Source organism: Sciurus vulgaris (genome assembly GCF_902686455.1).
Source record: "Sciurus vulgaris genome assembly, chromosome: 3".
In the NCBI taxonomy this organism is placed as follows: Eukaryota; Metazoa; Chordata; class Mammalia; order Rodentia; family Sciuridae; genus Sciurus; species Sciurus vulgaris.
Genome location: NC_136463.1, coordinates 32,092,149 through 32,118,112, shown reverse-complemented (window position 1 = coordinate 32,118,112; position 25,964 = coordinate 32,092,149). Strand labels below are relative to the sequence as shown.

At 45.2% G+C, this 25,964-nt stretch overlaps 1 protein-coding gene across 3 annotated transcripts; it reads right to left on the bottom strand.

Moving 5' to 3' along the window:
• Positions 1 to 25,381, bottom strand: PCTP (phosphatidylcholine transfer protein). 3 transcript variants are annotated; one of them, XM_079131478.1, is made up of 6 exons: positions 25,134 to 25,367; positions 9,251 to 9,368; positions 6,678 to 6,757; positions 3,379 to 3,550; positions 2,264 to 2,331; positions 1 to 1,270 (listed from the first exon to the last, which is right to left on the bottom strand). In XM_079131478.1, the coding sequence occupies exons 1-6, from the start codon at positions 25,272 to 25,274 to the stop codon at positions 1,205 to 1,207; spliced, it is 645 nt and encodes a 214-aa protein (XP_078987604.1). In that variant the 5' UTR covers positions 25,275 to 25,367; the 3' UTR covers positions 1 to 1,204. The 3 variants fall into 3 exon arrangements, 2 of the variants coding, with proteins under 2 accessions (XP_078987604.1, XP_078987605.1); XM_079131479.1 differs by lacking the exon at positions 25,134 to 25,367 and adding an exon at positions 9,800 to 10,438 and having other exon boundaries at positions 9,251 to 9,393; XR_013762474.1 differs by lacking the exons at positions 1 to 1,270; positions 2,264 to 2,331 and adding exons at positions 4,363 to 4,432; positions 5,914 to 5,994 and having other exon boundaries at positions 3,435 to 3,556; positions 6,197 to 6,757; positions 25,134 to 25,381.
• Positions 25,382 to 25,964: the final 583 nt, after the last annotated feature.

Genomic DNA, 25,964 nt, shown 5'->3' with positions numbered 1-25,964 from the left:
TATAAGCAACTTTGTATTTATTCAGCACAGACACACTTTTCTTCCCAGAGAGAAAGCATGCAGTCCAAGGAATCCAATTTTAATGAATCCCTTCCTCTGGCTTTTTATTCTGAATTTCTATGTCCAAGGTTTGGTAACATCACACCTGGTAATTAAAATTTTTCCCTGAGAATATCAATGCTGTATCTTTAGGCACAGAATATCTTATCCTACCAAAATTCCAGAGAAAATAGGACTGAGAGTCCCTTTGGTGATAGGAGAGGCAGACAACTTAGGTAGAATTCCTGAGAAAAAAGTACAGAGTCAACCAGGCTACTAATTAAATTTTACCTGGTTGTAAACTATAATTATTCCTTCAACATCTCCAGACATTCTAGAAGGGAAATTAATTTTATTGCACAGAAAGACAATTTAGCATAGTGCTGTGCACGAAGCATCTTTGCTTCTGCTCACTACCAAAGCCATCGTTGATACCTCAGTTTCCAGGAAAATGCAGAGCTAAAAGGTAAAGGCAGCTTATTCCCAGTGGCATACGGGAAGAAAGAGAAAAACCCAAACAGAGCTGATGAGGGAAAACGTGGTCAGCAGGTTATGTGTCCAGTAGGGCTTGCAATGCTTCTCAAAGGCCTGGGATATCACAGCAGCTACTGCTTCTCACAAGTAGAAGCAGAGAACCACTTAGATAATTATCACCCCGAATCCCACACCAATCAAGTCCACGAAGCATAAAGTCCATGCATATCCGTGTGTCCAGTCTGGGTGCAGTGAAGGTCCGCTCTGAACAGAGGGCGGCTTCCAGTGACCCCTCCTGGGTTGCAAGACAGCACGTTCTAGGAAAGGGCCAGCTTGCCAGGAATGGTCATTCTTACATTTTGTTGTCTTTCCTCTACCCACCCAACCCCCTAAAATGGCACAATGGAATGCTGTGTTCCCTATTGAGGACTTCCCTTTTTAAAAATAAACAAGTGAAGGTTTCCCTAATCTGTCTCCCATTCAGGGGTGGAAGGAGGCCACCACCCAAGCTGGGAGGAGTGGGAAAGGAAGCAGGCGGTTGAGCCAGACGTCAGGCACACACGCTTCGGGATACGACGTGCCGTAGGGCGTGCAGGCCTCGGAAGACGGAAAGGCGACAGGAAGGCTGAGCATCAGCGGGCAGTGGCACTTGCAGAGACGTCAGTCCACGGACGTGAGGGTCCCCAGTCTCTTATTTTTTCATGAGGTAGTTCTGACAGGCTTTTGCCATGTCTTTCAAGAAGTTGGGAACTCCATTCTGCACGGGAAAAAAGACTGTCATTTCTCTGTCCTTCTGGTAAGGAAGCTGGATTCTTTGAGAAGTGGCAAAAGGTAAACAAAGGTGGCATAATAAAAGACAATAAGGCCCCGATCAGATTTCAGCACAGCCTAGTCAAGGACAATGAGAAGCCAGACCCCGAGCACACATAAAACTGGGCGACAGAAACCACCTGTTCCAAGACACAGTCTTACAGTTGAGCTTTTGCTGATAATGACCACAGACCTTTCTGATGTATCACTTCTTGAAAAGAAAAGGAAAACCCAGGAAATGGGTGAGGCCATGGGATTCTCCCAAAGGAGTCAGAGAAAGGACTTGCGCTATAGCATTAGACAACAGTAAGGCTCTGGGGTCAGAGGGCAGGCTGTGTTGTCTTGTAAGTGTTGAGCGTTGTGCAAGACTTTTCTCAAACATCATTGGTAAGGAATAAGCATCTCTGGTTTTAAAAAGGAATACGTTCAAAGAATCCCCAAATAAAATAGTCAATGGCAGAGCCAAGATTCAAAATCACAACTGTTGGACTTCAAAGCAGACAGGCGGTCATTTCCCCCTCCCCTTGAAGAAAAAAGAAAATTAGCAACAACGACCAAACCACTAGGATCCTTCAGGTCTGATCATCCCCAGTCATCTCCAAGCCAGCTCTCCCTTTGGTGAGCAGATACTGGGTCCCAAATCACCACTGTTCCTAGAAAGGGTGGTCTCTGTCCCGAGGTTCCACTGTGGGATTCTGGCAGGGTCTGGGGCCGTGAGCAGGGAGGGGTAGCATTCTAAGCTCTCAAAGTTCTTTGTCTCTTGTCCCAGCCTCTGTCCCGGTTATTGGCAACTTCAGCCCTAGCTGGAGCCACTGAACCAAGCTCTTCATAAAAGAGCCTCATTACGCCTGGGACAATGTGTCTCTCCAGCCTGACAGCTCCGTGGGCTGAGTCAACATTTGTCAAACACACTTCCCCCTCCTGCCTCCTGGGAACTCACCTTGGCTGCCCAGTTAATGAGCCAGGACGGAATTTGGCCCCCTGGGTTATCAAAGTAGAACATGAAAACTAGAGAGGAAAAGAAAGCACGATTCAGAAAGTGGGGGAGACACTGGAAAAACGCAGCAACGAAACCCTGCCAAGTTTATAGCTTCGTATCCAGGCCTAGAAAGCGCAGAAAGTGGCATCAAATGGCGCTGGGCTTCTCTCCACCCACCTGCCTTGTGGCATTTCTATCTAGAAGCATTTTGTGCAAAGGGGTTGCCAAAGATTGAACTCAGAGGCACTTGACCCTTGAACCACATCCCCAGCCCTCTTTTGTATTTTATTTAGAGACAGGGTCTCACTGAGTTGCTTAGGGACTCACTTGCTGAGGCTGGCTTTGAACTCAGGATCCTCCGTCCTCAGCCTCCCTAGCCACTGGAATTACAGGGCTGTGCCAGAAGCATTTTTGAAAACATAGCCAGAGGCATGTTTTGCTTCTATTTACTAAACACCCAGCTAGTGGTAGACATTTGGATATGGTCTCTTGTTTAATTTTCCTGACAGCCCTAAGGAACCAACAAAATTAACCTATTTCATAAACGATGAAATGGAGATTTAGGAAAGTTAGGTGAGGGATCTAGCAAGCATCAGATGTAGGACTCAGATTTTGCCTGCGACACAGGCCACACACATTCCAGTACAGCAGGTGCCAGCATGGCCCTCTCTGTCCGCTGCTCCCTCTCGGGGGGGCTGGATCTCAAGGTAGGCAGGTCCCGGGGGTCTGGGCTTGTGCTGAGCGGGAACCACATTTCTCCAACACTGTCCCGTCAGTCCTCTCGTTCACACGGGGGCCCAGCACATGCATTCTCAGGGCCAGCCCGTGGAGAATTCCTAAACCTTCTGGTTTACTTTAGTGTTCTGAGGTCACAGGGACTGGGCGAGAGTCAGTGAAGAACGAGTCGGCTCAGGTCTACACCGCCACCGTGTGCTCCCGCCAGGCGTGGCAGGTGAATCTGCAGAGCCCTGGTCTGCTCTGCACCTGGGACCTTCCTCTGACCTTGTGGGATAAGCTCCGTGCACCTGCGGGGGCGTCCGCGCCACCCCGCCTTCAGGAGACGGCCCGGGCCCTACCTCTGCTCCCCGTCTTGCCGTCGCTCTCGATTGCCAGGCTCTGCTTGTACTGCGACACCCGGATCACACCGGGCCTCTGCGGAAACTGAGGCTCGGAGGTGCTCCGGGCCAGGACCACGTGGATCTTCCGCCCTTCCACATCCAGCTCTCGCCGCTGCCGGATGTAGACATACTGTGTCTGTGGTCAAGGCACAGCGTCAAAGCTGGGGTGCAGACAGAAGGACGAGAGCTCCCCAAGCTGGGAGCAAGGGACGTGATTCTCTGCCTTCCTTTCCGCACGCCTCCCTTCTGGGTCTTCATTTACCAGCCCTGTCTCCCCACCCACACTGCAAGATTGTGTCTCATGCCGCCTAGGATTCCATTTGAGAGCATGCATTACCTCCCGGTGAATAACTCGGTGATGCTTGATGAGGGTGTGAGAGAGGAATGGAGGAATTTTAGATTACCTAGAGGGAAATGAGACAGGCGAGGGGGTCTGGGTATAAAAGGTGGTGAAATGAGACAGACGTCATTATCTATGTACATGTATGATTACACAAATGGTGTGAATCTACATAGTGCACAACCTTAGAAATGAAATGGTACCCCATTTGTGTACCATGAATCAAAATGCAGTCTGTAAAAAAAAAAAAAAAAAAAAAAAAAAAATTAAAAAAAAAAAAAAAAGACATCAATAATATCTCCTTTCTCCCAGAAGGCACTAGGGGAGGGCAGAGGATTGGTCACTGATTGGCTGTGTGTTCCCAGGTAAGTTACTCAACCTCTCTGAGACTTAGTTTCTGTATTTAGAAAAAAGGGAGTCATATTGGCCCACCAGTTAGGCTTGGCGGGGGCCTTAGAGAAAACCTGGAGCAGAATAAGCACTCTGTAGACAATGGTATCATTCCTTTTTCTGTTCTTACCCAAGCTCTAATTGCAGATCTCTATGCATAGAAGACCTCAAATCGTGTTAAAAATAGTGGTCATAGGAAGACACAAGAATACCTGAATATTTAGTAGGTAGATGTCCTCCCTGGGTTAACATGGTTCACCAAGAATATCCAATGATTCATCCCTGTAAACAACCACGGAACAACCACTGGGTCTCTGGCACTATTCCAGGGAAGGTAATTACATCCTAAGAAACAAATCCCACTGTTTCCTGTAATAAACTTCACCATTCTACGTATACAGTAGAAGGTCATAAACATCACGTATCCTACATATGCAGTATCAATTTTGACCTTGAAAAGACTCTGGGAGTATGGCATGCGTATCCCCGTATTACAGTTTACAAAATCGAGGCTCAGAGAGGTGCAGGCCTCTGCCCGAGGTCCCACAGCCCAGCTGAAGCGACAAAATCTGAATCTGAACTCAGATCTTGTTCCAGCACCTCTTCAGAATAGCAGAGCCAGATGGGGCTCCGATCTTGGGTGAGTTCACTATACCTTGAAATAATGGAATTTGGGGTTTCACACCAGAAAGAATTTAAAGGCTTCAATAATCAAACAGTCACTCTAAGATCAGTACTCAGCCTTTACTAAGCACAGTGCCGGGCCCCCTGCCACCTCTAAGCCTCTGCAGTGCCCGCAGTCCCCAGGCCCTCACGTTGGACCGTCCAGGGCCCCACTCCCTTGGGTACTGAGCAGCGTTGCATCTCAGTGTTTCCAGGAGAGGTGGTTGTGCACTGGCTCTGGCTCTCCTCTCTCACCAGTCTTTTAGTTTTTCCTCAGCAAATACTGTTTTACTCCACAACTTTCTCAGCTTGTGGAACAGACGGTATTTGACACTCCACTGAGGAAAAACTACCTTGGTAACATTGATTGAAATTTGGCACAGTGCCTTTGAAGGGGTCATAGCTCCTGCATGCCATACAACCTGTGACCACCAGTTCTGGAGGCCCAGAGAAGTAAAGTGCCCTTCCTCAGGTCACACAGCCAAGCAGGGAATGCACTCCACTGCACGGCTCTCTGTTCTCAAAAATTTAACAATCCATACCAGGGAAACACAGGTACATTTACAAAGGCTCAGTGCAGGATGGCGTGGCATTGGAAAGCCCATGGAAAGAGACTTCCAGGAGCTCCAAGTGTCTGTTGCTGAGACACCTATCTAAAGTGTCACTGTGAGGTTGAAGGTGTAAGATTGTCCCATGGGCAAGATCACTGCCCCTAGGCACAGAGGATCCTGCACACCCAGCTTGCCTCTGCCACAAACAAGTCCTATGAACCTGGCCAAGTCCCGAACTTCTCTTTCCCTCAGTTTTCTTGAGTGTGAAATGGGGATGATGACCCATCTTGCACTCCCTTTGGCAGGATTAAAGGGAGCTAAATAAAATTTAGAGGATGAAGTAACAATATATCGAAATGTGAACCACGTGACTACACACTGGCACTATGTGGCTACTGTGCCAAGAAATAAACTCCTAAGGTGTTTATTATCCAATCAGCGGCCAGGGTAAACACGCAGGCTTAAGACACACAAACCCACCCTCCTCCCCGCTCTAGAGAATGAACAGACTTTCAAGATGCCAGAGCTAGGAAAGGTCCCCATGATCACCTAGTTGGCGGCGTCCGCAAGACCTTTGGTTACAAGGATCTTCTATGGAAATTGGGCATGAGAGAGGCTGAGCTGCTGCGACTGAGGAGGACAGTGAAGGGGTCAACACCTCGCCTGTCCATCATCCCGCCGCCATCCTGCCCACCAGGCCAGCCCCCACCCCTCCCTCCCAGGCTGGTCCGAAGGGAGTTTCTTACACCCTTGGGATGCCAGACAAACTCCCCTCATTTCATTCAACTGTTGCATTTCATAAACGAGGAAATTAAGGGGAAGAAGCAAGTACCCAGTGCCCAGAGCCAACAGCCAGGCTGTGTGACTGTGGGATCCACTAAGCAGGACAGCATCACGAGAAGAGCTGGAAATGCAGGTCCAAGTCCTGACACCTCCGTCAGCTCAGCTTTCTGGGTCTCACCCCCTCCTCTGGTGGATCCAGGGGACTGGGTCAACACTCTTCATACAGACTTCCTTCCAGACCCCCAATCCAGTGACTCAACAATACCCGGCACTACACAACATCCCTGGAAAGCAAGAGCTGCCCTTCGGTGCCCACAATTGCAGACGCACTATGTGGTCGGGCCCAGAAATCACACCCTGAGGTCTCTGAAAGCTACAAGAAAAGCAGCAGCTCCAGCAGATGTGTCCACAAGAATCAGAGACAGTGTGGTTTGCATGGGATGGAAAATCAGCCCTGGCCCCAGGCACACAAGCCAAGGGCGCAGACACACGGAGGGAGCTGGGGAACCCGGTGCTTTGTGAAAGGATACGTCTCTGTTGGACATGGGGAAGGGGTACTTCACTTCCCAGTACACCACGGTCTCTCCATTGCATTCCTTTTCATAGAGTTCTAAGGGAGAACAGAAGACGTTAATGCACCTGGAAACTGCTTTGGCTTCAAGTGACAAAAAGCCAAGGTGGCCTCGTAGCGTAGGATACACCACTTAACTCATAAGCTGCGGGATTAAAAAAAAAAAAAAAAAAAGCAAAGTGATTCATTCCAGCTGAAAGCTTGTTACCAGGGACAGCCTAGAGGGTAGAAAAATTCAGCGACACCTAGTGACCCACAGACCTCATCCATCCTCTGGCACCAATGGCCTTCTGGAAGAGGAAGCAATGGAACAGAATCAGGTATCAAAAAAGAAACTGTCTCAGGTTTTCAGATCAGGGTAACCACCAGATGTCACTAGAGGACCAAGAGTTTCGCCTGGGAGACCTTTCTTCCCCTTCAGGATATCTTGACCACCTAACAGCTGGGCTGGGACTGAGGGGTCACCCAATCCAGCATGTTCAGGTGGGACATGAAGATTCCACAGCTAAACAGGGAGAAAGTGGCTGACGGTGCTAACTCTAAGTTTCCTGCTTCTCCCTCATGTTTCTGCACACTCTGCCCCTGCGCCCAAATTCCCTCCTCCCGCTACCGTGGAGGGAGAAGGCAAAGAGCAAGATGGCATCTGCCCCTCCACCCAGGCTGCACAGGGGGTTCTAGCTCCCCATCTAGAGAAAGAGCCCGGCCAGGCTGAGGAAGAGCCCAAGATAGCCCCGGAGGAGATGCTGAGGGAGGCAGAGTCAGCTTGTGAAAGAAAACCTATTAGAAACACACCCTGGATTTTGCAGCTTGCAAGCTTACTAATGCACCAGGAAGTCACGGGTGATCCTGAAAGAAGCGGGGAGTCTTGCTTTTGCACATTCAGCATTGGCCCCCCTTCTCAAACCAGCATCTCCACCATCTTGCAGGACTTCCATCACCTGTCCCTAATCCTCTTCTGTGGGGTGGGGTGTAAGCAGGATTTATTCTACAGTTGCTTCAGGGTTGGGCAAATGGATAAGGTGTGGCCCAGGAATCCACTGAGGAATGGTGTACCTGGCCAGGGTCTTAGTTGGCCACTCAAGCAAATTTAAGCCCCAAATGGTTCAGTAGGATTCTCAGGTGCTCACATAGTATCCAGGAGGACCAGAGTGGAGTTTAAGACCCCAGGATTGTTCAGGCAAGGCCAGCTGCTGCTTCTATGGGACCCATCGTCTCAGCACAGGCTGCGGATGCTAGCTGAGTAGCAGGCATCAGATGTCTCAGCTGTCACTGCAAAAGCATGGATTGTGCGTGCTGGTTGCTCCCTCACATTGCTCCTTTCCAAACTCGGTCCACACGTACATCTCATTGGCAGAGCCTGTATCACCTGACTGCACCATGGCTGCTGGGCAGGGACCCCGGGACGGAGCGTCAGCCAACTGCCTGGGAGAGGGGAATCACAGTGCCCCCTAAATAGGAAGAGTATTTGAAAACACTAATTCTTCATTTTATAATGAATGTCCACAGGACATGAGCAGGTGCTCCCTGGGCTTGCCCCAGGCCTCTGGAGGACATTTTTTCCATGACCAAAGAATCTGCCTGAGAACTAGATCCACACAGGAAAACAGGATCTAGAGAGGGAGAAAGAAACATTCTGATAAAATTATCGAAGTTCCCCAAAGCAGTTGTCCTGGAAGCCACAAAGCCTGGAACTTTTTAACACCATAAACCAATAAACTCCTCTCTCTTTTCTTACACTGTCTTCAGTTGGCCTTTTTGTTACTTGCAACCAGGAGTCCTGGCTAGAGACTTCGTGCCCTTGGCTAGCTCCACATGACTATCTCACTACAACTGAGACAGCAGAGGCCACTCCCAGCTCTGAGTGGCAGGTGGATCCCAGGGTTAATGACTTTCAGAACACTGCATTCTTACTGGGTAAGATCTCAGCAATGTGGCCTGGCAGCCATGCTGGGCCCTCAGGGATCTGGACCTTCCACCAGCCCTAGTGACTGAGAGTTGTCCTATGCTGCCAGTAGCTGTAAAGCCAGTACCAATAAAGACAGGGTCTGCTGTTCGCCCAGCACACCAAGTGCTGGTGGCTTCTGACCAGGCTGCCTCATGCTACTCTGACTTCACGTGTGCTCTTCCTGAACCTGGAATGCCCCACTCCCTCCTCCTCTTTCTCTCCCACCTCCTTGGGTGTATATATTCTCACCTTAGGAAACTTCTATTCAACTGCCAAGACAAATCTTTGACACCATGTCCCCCCAAGAAACCTTGCTGGGCCACTTAGGTTCACAGGACAATAACGCAACCTAAGAGGCAGAGCAAAGCAGCCCAGGGAGCAAACCATAGAGTAGACTCCAGGGTATGCCAAGAACGAGGGCTAGGAACAGCAAGGGCATCTTTCAGGCCCAGATTTAAAAGACTTTTGTTCCAAAATTTAAAAGGAAGCAAATCACAGTAGAAATTCAACCTGTTCGTTTTTACAGGCTAGAATAAATATGAATAGATTCTACTTTCTAATAATTTTTTAAAGTAGGCATCGCTCACCTTTAACATACTGGTCCCACTGTTTTCTGTAGTCCAAGTCCATATAGACCTCTGTGAGCAGAGCTGGGGAGCAATCTTCCAGAACGCCAAAGACTTTATACTCATAAAGCCCAGTCTTCTATAAGAACAGAACAGAATGGACGCTGTAGAGCCATTTACGCAGTTGTCACCACTGCCTCTGTTCTGGAAGCCAATTGCCTTCAAGAAGGGACCACTTCCCAAAAGGCTGAACTCTTTGCTCTGATCAGGCCTCTAATTCTATCCAAAGGTAAACAGGTTAATATTTACACAGATTCCAAATATGCCTTCTTGATTTCTCACTCACATTTGGCTATTTGGAAGGAGCGCGGATTGCTCACCATAAAGGGGTCACCAGATAGGAAAGAAAAATAGAGGATTCTAATATGGAAATATATTCAGTAGAAGGGAAAAGAAAATGTTTCTGGGTAAAGCAAAGTTTAATCTATATGTTAAAATGACAAGGATTCCTTTAAAAACACTAATTTACCCTTGAAAAAAAAAAAAAAAAAGAACAGAACAGGTAGAAACAAGCTATTGGTACCAATGCTGGATTCCAGCTGGGAACAGGCTTCATGCCACACCAGACACCAACTGTCTCTGGGGTCTTGGTGACACATGATACAAAAGCAGATGAGACCCCTGGGCTCATGAGTCTTACATTCAGCCAGGAGCACTGTTGGTGGGAATAGGTGTAATTGCTAGCCAGGTCTTTTAAGTAGGATATACAAAGGGCTATGTGTGAGGTGGGGCCATAGAGGGAGGTCTATTATTAGGTAGCCAAGAAAGGCCTGTGAGGGGTTACATCAACCGGACATCTTGCTCTGAATGTTAGAAGGAGCTGGCCCCTGGAGAATGGGCCCATTCCTGGTGGGAGGAAAGCCTGCAGATTGACGGTTTGGCAGAGTTTGGCGTCTGAAGAACTCTAGAAAAAGAGTGATAGACACTAAGTTAGAAAAGTTGTGAGGGAATCCTAGCTTCTTGGAGGTTGAGGCAAGGGGGTCACAAGTTCAAGACCGGTCTCAGCCACTTAGTGAGGCCCTCGGCCACTCAGCAAGACCCTGTCTCAAAATAAAAAGCAAAAGGGGCTGGGGCTATGGCTCAGTAGTGAAGTACCTATGGGTTCAATCCCGCGTACCACAAAAAAGAAAAAGAAGAAGAAAGAAAACGAGGGGAAAGTGAGGGAAGGAGAGGGGAAAGAGAAGAAGAAGAGAAGGGAGGGGAGAGGAGGAGAGGGGAGTTCTGGGGGTGGACTCCCAAAGACTTTGTAAGGGGTAGAGATTTTGTTCCCATTGCCATGCAAAAATAAATGGTTGGCTTTGGACAGGGGAATGACCACATCTGATTAGAAACACAAGTTAGAAATGACCATATCTAGGACTGGGGTTGTGGTTCATTGGTAGAGCGCTTGCCTAGCACGTGTGAGGCACTGGGTTTGATCCTCAGCACCACGTAAAAATAAATAAATAAAATAAAGGTATTGCATCCATCTACAACTAAAAAAAAATGTTTTTTAGAAAAAGAAATGACCATATCTGATCACTATTTTAAATGATTCTTGCTAATTAGGAGAAAATGAACTTAAAAGAACAGTGAAATTGCTTTAAAGACCAGTAAAATGTTCCAGATAAGACATGAGGGCAAGGCAACAGCAGGGGTGGAGACATCAGTGCTTATATACTTCGGAGGTAAGACCAGCAGGCAGCCGGAGTTTGAGGCAGGGGCTACATGGGTAAGTACCGTGGGGCATAATGAGAACTAGCACATTTTAAAAATCAATCCCAAAACAGAATTTTCAACAATTGCTTCTTTTTGACTGAATAAAAGACTGAAAGGGGGAAGAAATATCTGCTTCAAATCACATTGGTTCCCTTTGTCCAAAAAAGACCATTTCTAGATTCCAAGTAAACACAAGAGTTCCCTGGTTTTCACGTTAAGTGTATCTCCATCAGCGAGGTTTCTGGACACAAGTTGGCCCCACTACACATTTCACTTGGAACAACAGCAGCTCACAGCTCTTGACCTTCATCTTGCTGGAAGGCTTTGTTGTTCAGAGTTCAGAAATGGCTCAGATTAATTCCAACACAATCACAGGCAAATGGATGAGTAAAAATGAATCTTGAAGGTAAGCTCTTGTTTCCGAGTGCTAGGACATGCTAATGAATGAAGCCATCTTCTCAAACACCGTACCAGGGGTTTATATGAAGTCAAGGCATGAATAAGGCAAATCTCCCAGAGATCCTAAAGCTTTACAGGCCTCCAGCTCAGGTGGCATAACCCAGAGCTAAACACCTCCCAGTTTAGGAATCTCAGATATATGTCAAAGTTCCTGGAAAGACAAGGAAGGTAAAATTCAAACTGAATCCCAAAGAATCTTTCAGTTCTATGAGCTTGTGACTTTATACCAAGGGCTTCCACTAAGCAAATGACAACCATATATATTTGAAGCCCTTTTGTGCCGCAGCATAGACATTCTGACAGAAGGAACAGCCCTGGGATCTGATGAAAAGCCTCAGAAGAAACATCTCCTCCCACCTGCTCCTCCGAGCACGTGCACACACTGGAGATCACGGTGAGGCTGTACACATACTCCCCTCCAGACACCCATCTGCACGTTTTTAATCAAGAGGCGTCACCAAAGCCTGGGTCAAGAATACCAGGATCTCATTTTCTACATCAGCTGAGAGGAAAAGGGATGCTTGCGGGTTAAGACAACCATCTGCCCAGCCTGACACGACTGTACTCTGATATCCGCAAACGTGGAGACAAATGGTTTCCTTCAACAGGTCCCTTCCCTTCCTGCCTGTGTTGCAGGCTCCATGATCTCGGTCCCAGTCATGTCACCACAGGGAACAGAAAGACCCCCACCCCCAGGAAGAGAAAAACGGAGCGAAAGTGATTTGTGTGAATTCAGAAGAATGAACTATTGTGACAGCTTCCTTTTAAGCCTCCCTTTGTGGCAGAACTGAGAAATGCCAAGAACTGCAGAGGAACAATATGCCACATGACACCTTTCCTAAACCATGATGCAGCGTCCTCCTCCAGGTCCCTGGGGCTAAGCACTTTCTCTCTTGTCTTTTTTTTTTTTTTCTAAATGGGATCTCAGCAAATATGCTCACTTTTATTTCATCTTTTAAAAGCCAACATAAATTTTTAATCATTAGAAAGTCATTCTTTATAGGAATATTTGAAGATCCTATAGATTTTTTTTAAAGCGACACAAAACCCTATACGCCATAAATACCTACTGATGATATTTAACATACAATATTTTTTACACTGGATAAATACTCTTCTAAGTGACCAAATAGAAATAACATGATCCAAACAGTGTGTGTTTTAATTTGTGATTTAATATTATATTGAAGCTCTGGAGGGTTCACACAAAATTTCGTTATTCTCCAAAGATACTCTTGTTTCCATATATTTTTATGCAAATAAGTTTCCAGAATAATAAAACTGTTATGGTTTGGATGTGAGGTGTCCCCCTGAAGCTCAGGTGTGAAACAATGCAGGAAGTTTCAGAGGAGAAATGATAGGGTTGTAAGAGTCTTAACCCAGTGAATTAATCCCTGATGGGATTAGTTGAAGTGGTAGGGTGTGACTGGAGGATATTACATTGGAACGCAGCTTTGAGGTATATATTTTGTATGTGGAGAGTGGAGTCTCTCTCTCCCTCTGGTTCCTGATGATGCAAGCTGATTTCTTCTGTCACATTCTTCCACCATGATGTTCTGCCTCACCTGGAGCTCCAAGGAATGAAATTCTATGGACTAAGACCTCTGAAACCGTGAGCCCTCAAATAAACCTTTCCTCCTCTATAATTGTGCCGATTAGATCATTTAGTCACAGCAGCGAAAAACTGACTAAAACACGAACTTACAGAAAATAGTTGGTTCATATTTCCAGTTTTTTTCATTAGGAAAGTTTTCTAGCAGATGAATTTTAGGGTAAGTGAGTTTATATTTTCAGGTTGTTTATACTTTTCCTAACCCTTTAATATCCAAATCAAATGTACCCTCTCACCAGGATCCAAGGAGCTTCTCACCAGGGTTGGGGCCACTGTACAAATGATTTCAGTTATAAAATCATAGATGTTAGCTTTATTTAGGCAAAGATTGTGTTACTGATGTGTCAGAGTCCTCTAAAGTTATAGATATAAATCTTTTGCAATATTTATTTTATTTTTATGTTTCCAAGCTTATTGCCATTTCAATAAATGATTCCAAATAATATTACTCAAAGACCCCACTTTTCCCGAAGCCCCTCCAGAAACCATTGTTATCTAGAGCAAAACATACTGGATGCTTTTCTAATGCCCCATTTATAAGACATTTGGTTTCCTACACTTCAAATAATAAGGGGATTTTTGGTGGTAAAGAATCAATCAACATCTAACATGCAATACAACTAAGAAAAGAAAGAAGATTTGGGATGCTATACATCTCCTTTCTTTCTTACTAAGAGAACTTCTATGACCATGTGCAAAACTTTCCTAGATTCCCAAGCAGATAGGGGTAGCCATGTGACATTTCCTTCTTGTTTGAATGTAGACATTATGTTCGGAACAGCAGCAACTCTTCTCTGACCAAGAGGCAACAAACATAAGAAAGCAGAGTAGAAAGACTCAAAGAATTGCTGGAATCACCAATTAGCTAAACCAAAAGCAGAACAATTTATTAGGTAAGCAAACAAAACCTTTCTGTTAGGATGTCTGAGCAGCTGGATGGGGTGGGGCATCAGGCAGCCTGGTGGCGCCAGAAACAACCAGTCAGATGCTGGCAGTTAAACCCAGGCGGGGTCTTGCAAAGGCAGGTCAGTCAACAAGACCCCAGCTAACCCCAGGGGGACACTAAACCCTGAAGTCTTCCCCTACTTATCCTAGACTAAAAACACTTCCCACTGGGGCCAGGAGGCGGATTCCCTGGCCCTCCACCCAGGCCTTCACCCTGGAGGACTGGTGAAACTCACTGAGAGCCAACCCCAATAAAGCTTGGTTCAGCCGCCTGTTGGTCTGACTCTTTTTTGGCTACCCACATCTAACCTTACACTTTCTTTGTCTAAGCCCTTGTTAGTCCAATTTTTCATTATTTGCAGCTTAAAGCAATTCTGATTGATATAAATGGAACTTACTGGCAATGTGGAATTTTATTTGAAATTTTTGATCTTGGAAAACAGTGAAGGTTAAGAGATCACCCCATCCTTTCTGGTCTGCAAAAGAGCTTACTTCAGAGTACCCCCTTTTCCCACGTGACTTAGATCAGACTCACAGATGCCCTGCCTATTGACCTATGACAGGTCTGGAACTGGCCCTCCAAATTCTGGTTCTTTGCCTCATAAATGATTAGTTAATCTGCCTGTCCCCATTCATCAATCCAGACAGAATGTTTGTCAACCAAACTGGTTGCACTTTTCTCCTTTCCCCAGATTCCTGAACTTCGACCCACCCTAAGCTTGAGCCAGCATGAAGCCCCGCCTGAGATGAGGTTGGCTTCAGGGTACAGCATTCTCCAATCTTTTTTTTTTTGCATTGAAGAGTTTATTGTTCTTTTTTAAAAAATTTATTTATTTGGATTCATTGTACACAAATGGGGTACAACTGTCGTTTCTCTGGTTGTACATCAAGTAGCGTCGCACCATTTGTGTAATCATACGTGTACATAGGGTAATGATGTTGGTCTCATTCAGTTAGATCTTACCACCCTCTCATCCCACTTGGCCACACACATCTCTTTCCAGTCTTTATTTCTCTTTATAAAACCCATCTGCCTAAATTCTGAGGTGCTTGCAGATCCCATGAACAAAGCATCTTCCCATCACAAGAGTCCCTGACCCCACTTCTTGAACTAATCCTTTGGAATAAAGTTCTAAGTCCAGATTGTGTTTTATTCAACATTAATGCAGACTGTCGAACAATTCCAATAAGACTTATGAATATTTACAAGGAAATATGATTGTACATACATCCATTAAAACTGTAGAAGCACTGCCAAAATGCAAAGTCAAGGTAGGGAAGCAGGAGATAATGGACACTGTAATGGACATTAAATTCTGCTCAGAGACACGGAACTGCACATGCCCTACTAGAGGAAATATGGTCTACTTTCACTAAGGAACTCAGGAAAACAAAAACAAAAACACTAAATTCAACTCACTGGGATCCACTGTATTCTTGACACTGAGAAGAAATCAGGTTCAGACTTCCTCTTGACCTTGCAGCTCAGAATGAGTTTCCCTTGGTGATCTGTTAGCAGTCAATATAAAAGTCATGGAATATCTATCTATCTACCATATAAATAAATTCATATATATATATGAATTAAACCCAGGACAATTTACCACTGACAGACATCTCCAGCCCTTTTTTTTTTTTTTTTTTTTTTTTTTTGAGACAGGGTCTCAGTAAGTTGCTTAGGGCCACACTAAATTGCTGAAGCTGGCCCTGAACTTGCAATCCTCCTACCTCGGCCTCCAGAGCCACTAGGATATAGGTGTGCATGGCACAGTGACAGTATTTCATATTTGAAGTTTTTCAATCATGTTGACCTGCCAAGAATTCTTTCAATAATACTAGTAATTAGGCTTCTTTAAGCCAGGTTCTGTTTCCAAAAAGTTCATATTCATTATCTCACATAATCATTGACATAGACAGAGAAGCTAGTGTTGTCTCCATCTTCATGAGAGGAAATGAAGCTCAGAGAAGCTAAATTTGTTGCCTTGAATCCAACAGCTAGTATTGGGCCAGACTGAAGGAGAAAGTGAATCTTTGACACTGGCCCCTTCTCTTTACAATGTCTCCTTATTTATCTCTACTCTCTCTGCAAGTTCTCTCCAAATCGCACGCTAATGATTAAGGTGAGGACCATCTCTTAGGCTTACAGAGCAGGAAGAGGCCATAGATCACTTACTCATAGATGTCAGTGACTTGCCAAGAGCCAGCGGATGCTGCTGTGGCAGCAAATCCAAGATGGAAATGTGTCCTTCTCCTTCCTGAAGCTACACTCCAGCTCCAGACCCCCCAGGATGGCCCTGCACTGAGACACTCCCCTCGGCCTGGTGCACTTGCCCCGAGGGACAGAGATACTGGAGGGCTCAGACAAAATCCTGAGGGAAGGCAGCAGTGGAATCAGGGTGAATACAGATGAAGTCCTGGCCAAGGTTTTCCATCGATTAGTCCTTAGAGTCATCTCATAAACCCTGGAGCCAGAGAAAGGAGCATCGTTGTCACAACATGGGCTTGAAGGCACCGTCCAAATGGAGTCCAAGTTCTCCCTATTCACCTGCAATGTGGGTTTTCATAAGAATTTCTATTTCATGGAATGACTACAAGGTTTAGATTGGATACATCTAAAGGTCTGGAATGAAGAGCATATAGATATGATGATCTCCTTTTTCCAGATTAAAGAACTGAGCATTCAGAACCATAATGTGATCCACATTTTTAGGGAAACCAGTATCTATGAAGTACCTGCTCTAAGCCAGGTACTGCACATGGTGCTGAAGACTCAAGATAATCCTGCGATGTGAGCATCATTAGCTCCACTTTGTAAATTTAAAAAAAAAAAAAAAAAATGGAGGCTAGGGAGGGGACACATGGCTAGGGAGGGGACATATGGCTAGGAAATTTGCTACTGATATCACTATTTCACTTTTTTTTTTTTTTTTTGGTAATCGAGATTGAACCCAGATTCACTTAACCACTGAGCCACATTTCATCCCCCGACCCCTTTTATTTTTTTAATTTTGTTTTTTAATTTGAAGACAGGGCCTCATGAAGTCCTTTAGGCCTTGCTAAATTGCTGAGGCTGGCCTCAAACTTGCAATCCTCCTGCCTCAGCTGCTTCAGTCACAGGTATTATAGGTGTGTGCCACCATGCCTGGCCTGATATCACTAATTTTTAAGATGTGATCCTGGCTATTGAGTCTAAATATCAGGTCATTCTTTTTCCTAGCAATGGTGATTCTAATACATTTTAAGTTATGCAATTGATTGTCAATTGCATTCACAAAGGGTTTTGAAAAATATGGGTGCTAGTACACCTATTTGTCCTAAAGAGAATAAATTCTGAAAAAGCTGTCATGTCTTAACAAGATGTTTGCAAGTGACCTTTGCAACCCCCACATGGGAAGATCTATAGGTGCCGGCTCCCCACCATATTCACCTCAACCTGACCTGGAGAAAGGTGCCACTCATGCCATTCAATTCATGGTGTCAACCTGCATTTACAGGGTCACTTAACCACTGAAGAGCCCTGAGGAGTCACATTTCTTTAAGCCTGTGAGTGTGCTCTTGAGTGTGCATGGACTTTGCTTTGCTTCTCACAGAAGTGCTCATTTGCACTCCTCAGGGAGAGTCTCTGGGTGCACCATGTGGAAGCTGGCCTACTCCAGTCACCTGCAGCACTTGACAGACTCAGATGGGACGGAATGCAAGAATTTTCACCAGAAACAGTGCTGGCGGCAGAAGTCAAAGCTGAAGCTGTTTCTGGAGAGCATGTGCCAAGACTGCACAAAGAAGACAGTTGACTAAATCTGATTTAATAATTGAGATCTAAGACTACATGACAGGTTTAATCCCAGAGAGTTGCATAGAGCTAGTGAAATAACAATGATAGCTAATATTGATTGCATACTTACTGAAGTCCAGGCACTGAACTGAGTGCTTTCCATGGATTATTAGTCCACTTAATTCCCACATTAATATGAAGTGGGGACCATACTTCAGATCATTGTGTGAAATGTTTCCTTGCTTTTCTGACAAAGCTTAAAGATGTTCTGAGAAATGTCCAGAAATGGCAAATGTATAGAGACAAGAACCTCTGTTTGACATTACCCCAATTGACCCCCTGGTTCATCTCAGGTATTGGTATGGTGCTATGCCCCGGGGATCCAGAATGTGCAAATCCTTCACTCCAAGTCACCTCTCCTCTCAAGGGTTTCCAAGGCTGCATGAAAACTCTGTTTCATGTTAGTATTAACTAATAATAATAATCTCCAGGCAGGAATCTGGAGAAAGATGAGGTAAGAGAGTGAAGCTTGACCTGCCTCCGAAGACAGAGCACTCTCTCCAGAATCTTCTGCCCTTCTCATGCCATCTACACCCACATGATCACCCCCACAGGGAAGTGAGGAGACTAGAACCCGGTGTTTGCATATCTACACAGGGGTATTCTCAGGGGAGACAGAAGAGAAGAGAGAACTTGAAGAGAAGAGAGAACTTGCCTTGGTCTCCTGCAGGAAGCAGAAGAAGGCCACAGTAGATGTCCAGCTTTCAGACATGGTGACCCTGCCCACTGGTAAAACACAGTTCAGTAAGTGTCCTGAGTTTAGTCACTGTCTTCTTAATCACACTGGTAATCAGAAAGGTAGCAGGGAGCAGAATAGGTCTGTTAATCTTTAAATTGTTTTATTTTACTTGTATATTTATTATTATTTTTTAATGTGGTATTAGTGATGGAACCCAGTGCCTCATGCATGCTAAGCAAACACTCTACACGGAGCAACAAACTCAGCCCCAGGTCTGTTAATCTTGAAGTAAAAGAAGCTCTTGATGCAAACTGGATTCCATTCCATGGGGGCAGAGGTGGCGGGGGACACTACTAGAAGCTTCATCTCTGTTCTCAGTGAGTTGAATCTGAGGTCCTCTCCGACTGCCAAACTTCCCCTCAGCCTTCCTGAACCAATGCAGCTTTTTCCCAGTTAGATGGGGCTTCCAGTATGATAACAGGTCAACAGCACAAGAGAACAGTTCCTGGGAACTTACCCAGCTCTTCAATGAGAGTCCTATCCTGGGACTAAGGCACAAGAAACACAGTCATTTAGAATGAATTGAGTAAATTGAATTAATTAAATGACTGTGCTAGGCATTTAGAGTTAAAAACTTGCTAAGTCAGCCTTCAACCAGATCTCTGCTGTCCAACATTTAGTTATCGAAATGGAAGCTGTGACCCTCTGCATGCCTATGCACAGTCTATGGGTATATGGCCTGCTATGGCCATGGTGACGCAGCCCAAAGCTCCTGCAGATCACAAGGAAAGCTTTCCTAAATGGCCCATGGCAGTCTTCCAGGAGAGTTTCTCCCCTCTGCTCTGGGTATCATGTTCACTTCCAAGTGGCCATTAATCTAAAAGTCAAGGAGAGGGAATCTTACAATGGACATTGACTTTGTCCTAAGTTATTCTTTTTTTCTCATTCTCACCTTTGTGTTTCTATGGCTTCTCATCTCTAGGGGGCTCTTCCACTTCTGACTTTACCTCTCAATGTCAGAACACCCTCAGGTATCATGATAGACGCTCCCAATACACCAGGGCTTCTCAAAGTATGGTCCCTGGACCAGCCGCTTCAGCATCCCTCACAAACTGGTTAGAAATACAGTGAGAAAAAAAAAAAAAAAAAAAAGTGTGTGTGGCAGTGAGATCCTAACTATGAATTTAAGAGATTATATGTGATTCTAATGTACACTCAGGTTTGGGAACCATATTATCAGGGAAATGAGCAGGATGGGAGCCAGGGAATTTAGTGCTCTCAATGATCTTGCAAGGTATTATCCTTGTTTTACAAATGAGGAGCTTAGATTTCAAAGCAAAAGGTAACATAGATTGACCTCACCTAGCTAGCAAGTGGGGCCTGTCTCCTGGCCACGGTCAACCTCAGCTGCCATCAGTTCTGTCAGGTTTATGGCTCTTCATGGAAAATACAAGCTGAGCCTGGCTCAGCGACCAGCACTCTGTGTTCCCTCTGCTTCAGTGATTTAAAAGCTAGTGTGCTCATTTGGGTTTCCTGGGAAACTTTTAACATTTTCTTAAAACAACGTTTTATTATGAAGAATCTCAAACACACACAAAGAACATATAACCAGCCCCTACATGAAAGGGGATCTTTTTATAAAGGACCACCCAAGCCCTGACCTAGAATAACTATGTCTGCATCCCTAGAGTCATTTTTAAAGCTCCCAATGTAATTCTAACGTGCTTGGGCTTCATAACACATGCTTGAATGTTTTGCCTCCATCTATTTGCATGATTTAATCTCTTGCTTCCAAGTGTCTCTACCTGAATGTGGCACCCTGGAGAAGTTTTCTAGGCTTCACTCTGAAGGTATCACATCACCCCTGGCTGCCCCTGCCTTGCTCTTCTCTACCCTTGTATCCCACTTTATTTTCTTCTTAGCATTTTTTCATCCAACATTTTGCTCTATACTGTGAGACTTATTATCACCAGTGAATATGATTTATGTTCAAGAGGCCTATTATTGAAGCAGAATGACCCTCTCTCTTGTTCACCCGTCAATCATGTCTGCTGGGACACCAGTCCATGGGAGGCATTGGATGCAGAGCTGAGATTTTAACCCAGAACCATCTGACTCCAAAATCAATGTTCTTTCCATTAATACCACACGGCTGACTTGGACTAGTTCTGCTTATCAAAGTAAACTGGTACATGCTAGTTACTAGTTACTAGGGTTTTTGTGGCTCACCTAACCACTCTGGGTCTTATTTCCATTTGTAAAATAAGAAACCTAGCTCATCCTTGCTTACCTTCCAGATCTCGGGATAAATAAATATTTACATATGACTGTGTTTATAATTGCAACATCATGTCAAGGTAAGTCATTACCCTTACAACATGGGGAGGAAAGAAGAGGAAAAAGGAAAAAAATTGAGTAAGCAAAGGAAGCAAAAAGAAAAAGATGGTGATGTTGAACAGAATGGTTTAGAAGAAACTAAGTCTAAATGTTGCTATTTAATAGAAAAAGAGAAAACAAAAAACACATCAAGGGGCTGGGGATATAGCTCAGTTGGTAGAGTGCTTGCCACACATGCACAAGTCCCTGGGTTCAATCCTCAGCACTGCAAAGAAAAAAAAAAAATCAAAATTGCTCATTTATCCAAGAATGAGGTTCAGACTCATTTGTGTCTGCTACAAAAAAGACATAATCTTATTTTTAAAATTCCTAATATAATTTATTGGTTACATTGAAAACTCTGTCAAGGGCTTTTGTCTTTATTTCAAAAACATGTAACAGTAACTTTGTTACAGCCTCACTGGGATGTGATCGGTTTTGGTTTTCTTCAATCTTGTTTCAAGACTTGATACAAGGAGCTCCAAGGAGCTACATGGCCGGTCTTGGGTTAGTCACCTCTGATGCTGAGTGTTGGGAAACCAAATGAGGGAACGGCAATAGCCATCTTACTGCCACACAATGGCATAATCAGGTCTTATTTTAGTGAACTTCTTTGACACTGTGACTAAAATACCCAACAAGAACAATTTAGAGGAGGAAAAGTTTATTTTGGCTCCTGATTTCAGAGCCTTAGTACCTGGTCAGCCATCTCCATAGCTCTGGGCCCAAGTGAGGCAGAACATCATGGCAGAAGGGTGTGGCAGAGAAAAGCAGCTCAGCTTTCCCTGGTTGGCAACCAGGAAGTAGAGAGAAAGCTCTCCTTATACCAGGGACAAAATATGAGCCCCAAAGGCCACCAGTGACCTACTTTCTTCAGTCATACTCTACCTGCCTATAGTTACCACCCAGTTAATCCACATAAGTGGATTAATCCACCAATTGGGTTAAGGCTCTCATAACTTAATCATTTTGCCTCTGAACATTCTTGCATCGTCTCATTTTTGGGAAGCTTTTAGGGGACAACACATATCCAACCTGTAACAGATCCTTAAAGGTCCATTGGTCCAACCAATTCTTCAAACTTCTTCAAAACTAAGACACTAGACTCTTCAGATAAGCAACACTATCTTAACTCCATAGCATTCCATTTAATCCATTGCAGACCTTCAATTAAGACTCAATGAATTATGTAGACAAATGGTCTTCAGAATCTCTTGAATACTTCCAATAATGAGAAACCTACTTCTATCAGCCCATTCCACACCCGGGAAGCTTTGTTGGACCAAGTGTGTGTGTGCGTGGCATGGGGGAAAGTGTAGTGGCTTCCTGGGCAGAAGGACTCGGGTCTAAATTCCTGTTCTACCACTTCTTAGAAATGAGCCTGGATGTGCCACTGACCTTCCCTGAACCTTAATTTCCTGTTGTGTCTAAACAGAAGTTGGTACAAGTTCATGGAACAGGATGTAGCTGGAAAAGGTGAGTTTAGCATACCTACCATCCTTTGCCTTCTGTTCAGAGACACAGTGTTTAAGACACAAATCTGAAGTCACTTGATTCTGATCCTAGTTCAGATCTTGACTAATCAATGTAACCCTTCCATGCACTCATTTCCATGTGGGTAAAAAGGTGATCATCACGGTGACTTATCATACAGTTGTGGTAAGGATGGAGTAAGTCGGTATCTATAAAACATCTAGTTCCTGGATTGGCCATTACAATGACAATGGGTAATTTAAAAATCAATAGTGCAACTGAAAAAGTGGAGATAAGATCACAGTCTTTCTCTCAGATGCTTGTTGTGTAGGATCCAGGGGAGGAAAGAGGTCATTGTAATTCTAGGTGACAGGTGCTGAGAACCCAAAGTGTCGAAGATAAAGGGAAGAAAATGGGTCAGATGCCAGGTATATATGAAAGTCGAACAAACTTTGGCAAATGTCTTGATCTGGCTGGTAGGGAAAGTGGTATCATCAGGAAGGAAGTAGAGGGATTTATTCTGAAAACATGTCCATTTACACAGTGAGGTGCTTAGGTCTCATTAGAAAATAATTTTCCCTGTTCCAGACTGAAAACTTCTCATTCATGTTTTTACAACCAATAGTCCTGGTCACAGTAGGCTTTCAGAGTTTGTTGACTGAATAGCTGCCTTCCTTGGGGAGACAGATATGTCGCAGAGGGACACATCTTCTTCCACGCCTTTGAGGACAGGTTGGGAAATCAGAAAAGAACTGTTAGGAGTTCTTTACATCTACCAACGTTTTAACTTAAGATATTGTAACAGGGTCCACTTCGTGCTTTTAACATCACCCTTGCGGATTATTTTTAAATTGACATTTTTTTTTTCTTGTAACTTCTCCTGTCTCCCTTCCTAACCATGCGGGAGCAAGATAAACCTTCTTTCCATCCTAGGCTGAGTTATCTGTCCATAAGCACACTCTTCACAGGAATGAAGTCATTCAGACTTTGAGGATGGTGCCAGAAGACCTAAGAAACTGCTTTCAGGGTGACAAGTGAATTATGACCTCCGACAGAGCACACCTGGGACATTGCCTTTGAATCACCTCTGTTCCCTGTAACAGAATCACAGCCTCTAGGATAGCAGTCCCTTGTGTTTCTCCTTTGCTAACAAAGCAATGAAACTTCTTTTTCCTTTTTTTCAAAACCACAACCTCATTATTGGATTGGTGTAGAGCTTGAGAACTGAGCTTTCAGTAACAATATAAACAAAGCCATTACCAGGCTGGTAATTATCACCAGATTAATGTCCCTAAAATGTCAGGGACCTAGAGTAGAATTTCATATTAAAAATCAGGTCAATCATGCTCACCAAAATATAACTTATCTTGAAAAGAGTACACGGGACAGCTTGGCCACTTCCAATATCTGTTTTGTTCTGGATGATGAAAGGGCCTCATAGATTAATTTGTAAGTGTTCAAGTTAGCATATTCTACCTCCCAGTAACTGAGGTGGGATGAACTATCTTCAAAGCAAATATGTATGTTTTAATAGAGGGAATTTCTTCATAATACCAATATTCTCTTTATTTTTAGAATTTCTCAACCTTGGCAATATAATTTGGAGTGGGTAAGTCCTTCAGATGGGGATTTATCTTGTGCATTGTAGAGTTATACACAGCTTTCAAAGATTTTCACACATCTGACAAATTTGAACCTCTTAATTCCTGTTGAACGGATGAGCAAATTCTAACTACTGCAAATGTTTCTGCTTTCTGTTTCAAAATATAAAAATGCTATCTTTACCCCACACTAAAATAAAATCACTTTAAAAGCTACACAGGTCTAACAGTCACAAGATCATGAACCCTCCAAATCCATATCTGCCATGAACTTGGTTGGTCTCCTTGGGGAGCTGCCCAACCCCACACCCCAGGTCTGATTTCTTCCATCTGTGAGCCTGAGGTCGAACCAGGGTGAGTGTTAGAGACCCTCCCTGCTCAAGCCCTATCACACTCTGGTTCTCTGCCAGGAAATTTTGGTTTCTATTTAAGACACTGGGAGGTGACTTTTAGCCTGCATGACATACAGCTCCCATCACAGAAAGCAACTGATGACAAGACTAAGAGGAGCAACCTTGGGTGCAACGCCTCCCAGATGGGTACCTGGTTTCAAAGGCTTCCTGTAAAACCCAAGCTTAATAACCAACCGCATTCCTTCTACACCTTTGGTAAGTCTTTCTTCCTGAATCAGGTTATTGGGTGCAATTTCAGAATCAGTTTATTAGGTGTAACTTAAAGAAAGGCCAAAAGAAGCAGGTCGCTAACGTGACTGGAGAAATATAGTAGGTCCCTTCTCTGCACCCTGCACAAGTGGTACCTGAAAGTCCTGTTGCTTTTCCACCTTATCCAAGCTCTGGGATATCGCCCCATCCCGGTTTCGCGCCCCGCCACCTCCACGACACGCCAGGGGACCCAGTAAACAGCAGGGATCCATGTCCTTTACAAGTATGGGCATGGCCTAGGAACCAGCCCACCCACGGTATAACTCTGTTGTTAACTTCTAACAAACTGCTTCCCGAGTCGGGCCTGACCCGAGGCTGAACTCGCTACCTCCCAACTCCCGAAGAGCTCACGGGACAATGTCACTCGCAGGCACCGCCCGCCCCAGGGCTCCTCCCTGCGCTGCAGAGGACCCGCGGGGCCCTGTCCGCGGGGGCAGCGCCCATCCCCGCGGGGAGCGTGGCCCTGGCGCTCCCGGGTCCCTGCGACTCCCACGGGCTGGCCGCTACCTGGTCCAGCTGCCGGTAGATGCTGATGCCCAAGGACTCCACCAGCAGCTGCCAGTCGCCCTGGGCCAGTGCGGGCTGCTGGAGCTCGGCGCAGGCCTCCCGGAACTCCTCCTCGGAGAAGCCGCCGGCCGCTGGCTCCATCCTTCCGCAGCCAGGGCCGCTCGGCCTGCAGAACGGGCAGGCGACAGGCTTGGTTTGTGCTCCGGGGCGGGCTGACAAGGTGGCCACAGCGTGATTGGCAGGCAACAGAGAAGAAGGCGGTACTTAGGTAGCAGGCGGGGTCTAAAGGGGACGGGACCAGAAAGGAGGACCCTTAAAGTGGGCGGGGCTGAGTAAGGTGTGGGAAGGCTGGAAAAAGTCATCTAGAGAAAAGGGGGAACTGATCTGCGGAAAGAGGGCGGGGCTAGAGGACTGGGGACACTTCCAGAGGGAAGGGACAAGTGAGACCAAAGAATTCGCTGGTGTCACCATGGAAACGCCTCATCAGAAGCCCATACCATACTCTTCCCCCATATCCTCCAAACCTGCGTGGGGGTCTCCAACTTCTTTGAAGAACACAGAAAAAACCCCTCTGGTAGACTTGGGAAGCGAGAGGGGCAGAGTTGAAATGCTTAAAAATCTTAGGGGTCAGATGCTAAACTGTATTTCAATATTATTTCTCTTCTTTCTGATAGGCATTTTGAAACATTATTCCAAGAAGGAATCCATGGGACTCACCAGAAAGCCAAAGGAATTCATGGCACAAAACCAGTTAGGAAATCTAATCCACAGTGAACGTACAAGGTTACTGGCCAACCCAAAGGGTAAAACTTTATCTGAAAGGCCTCATGG

Bases quoted from the DNA above. Each gene is read 5' to 3' on its own strand.
- PCTP (XM_079131478.1), bottom strand. From the start codon at position 25,274: ATGGAGCCAGCGGCCGGCGGCTTCTCCGAGGAGGAGTTCCGGGAGGCC. The intron at 9,369-25,133 runs GTAGCGGCCAGC...CTGTTCTTATAG, and splicing joins TCTACCGGCAGCTGGACCAG to AAGACTGGGCTTTATGAGTA. The intron at 2,332-3,378 runs GTAGGGCCCGGG...TTTCCTCTCTAG, and splicing joins CGGCAAGACGGGGAGCAGAG to TTTTCATGTTCTACTTTGAT.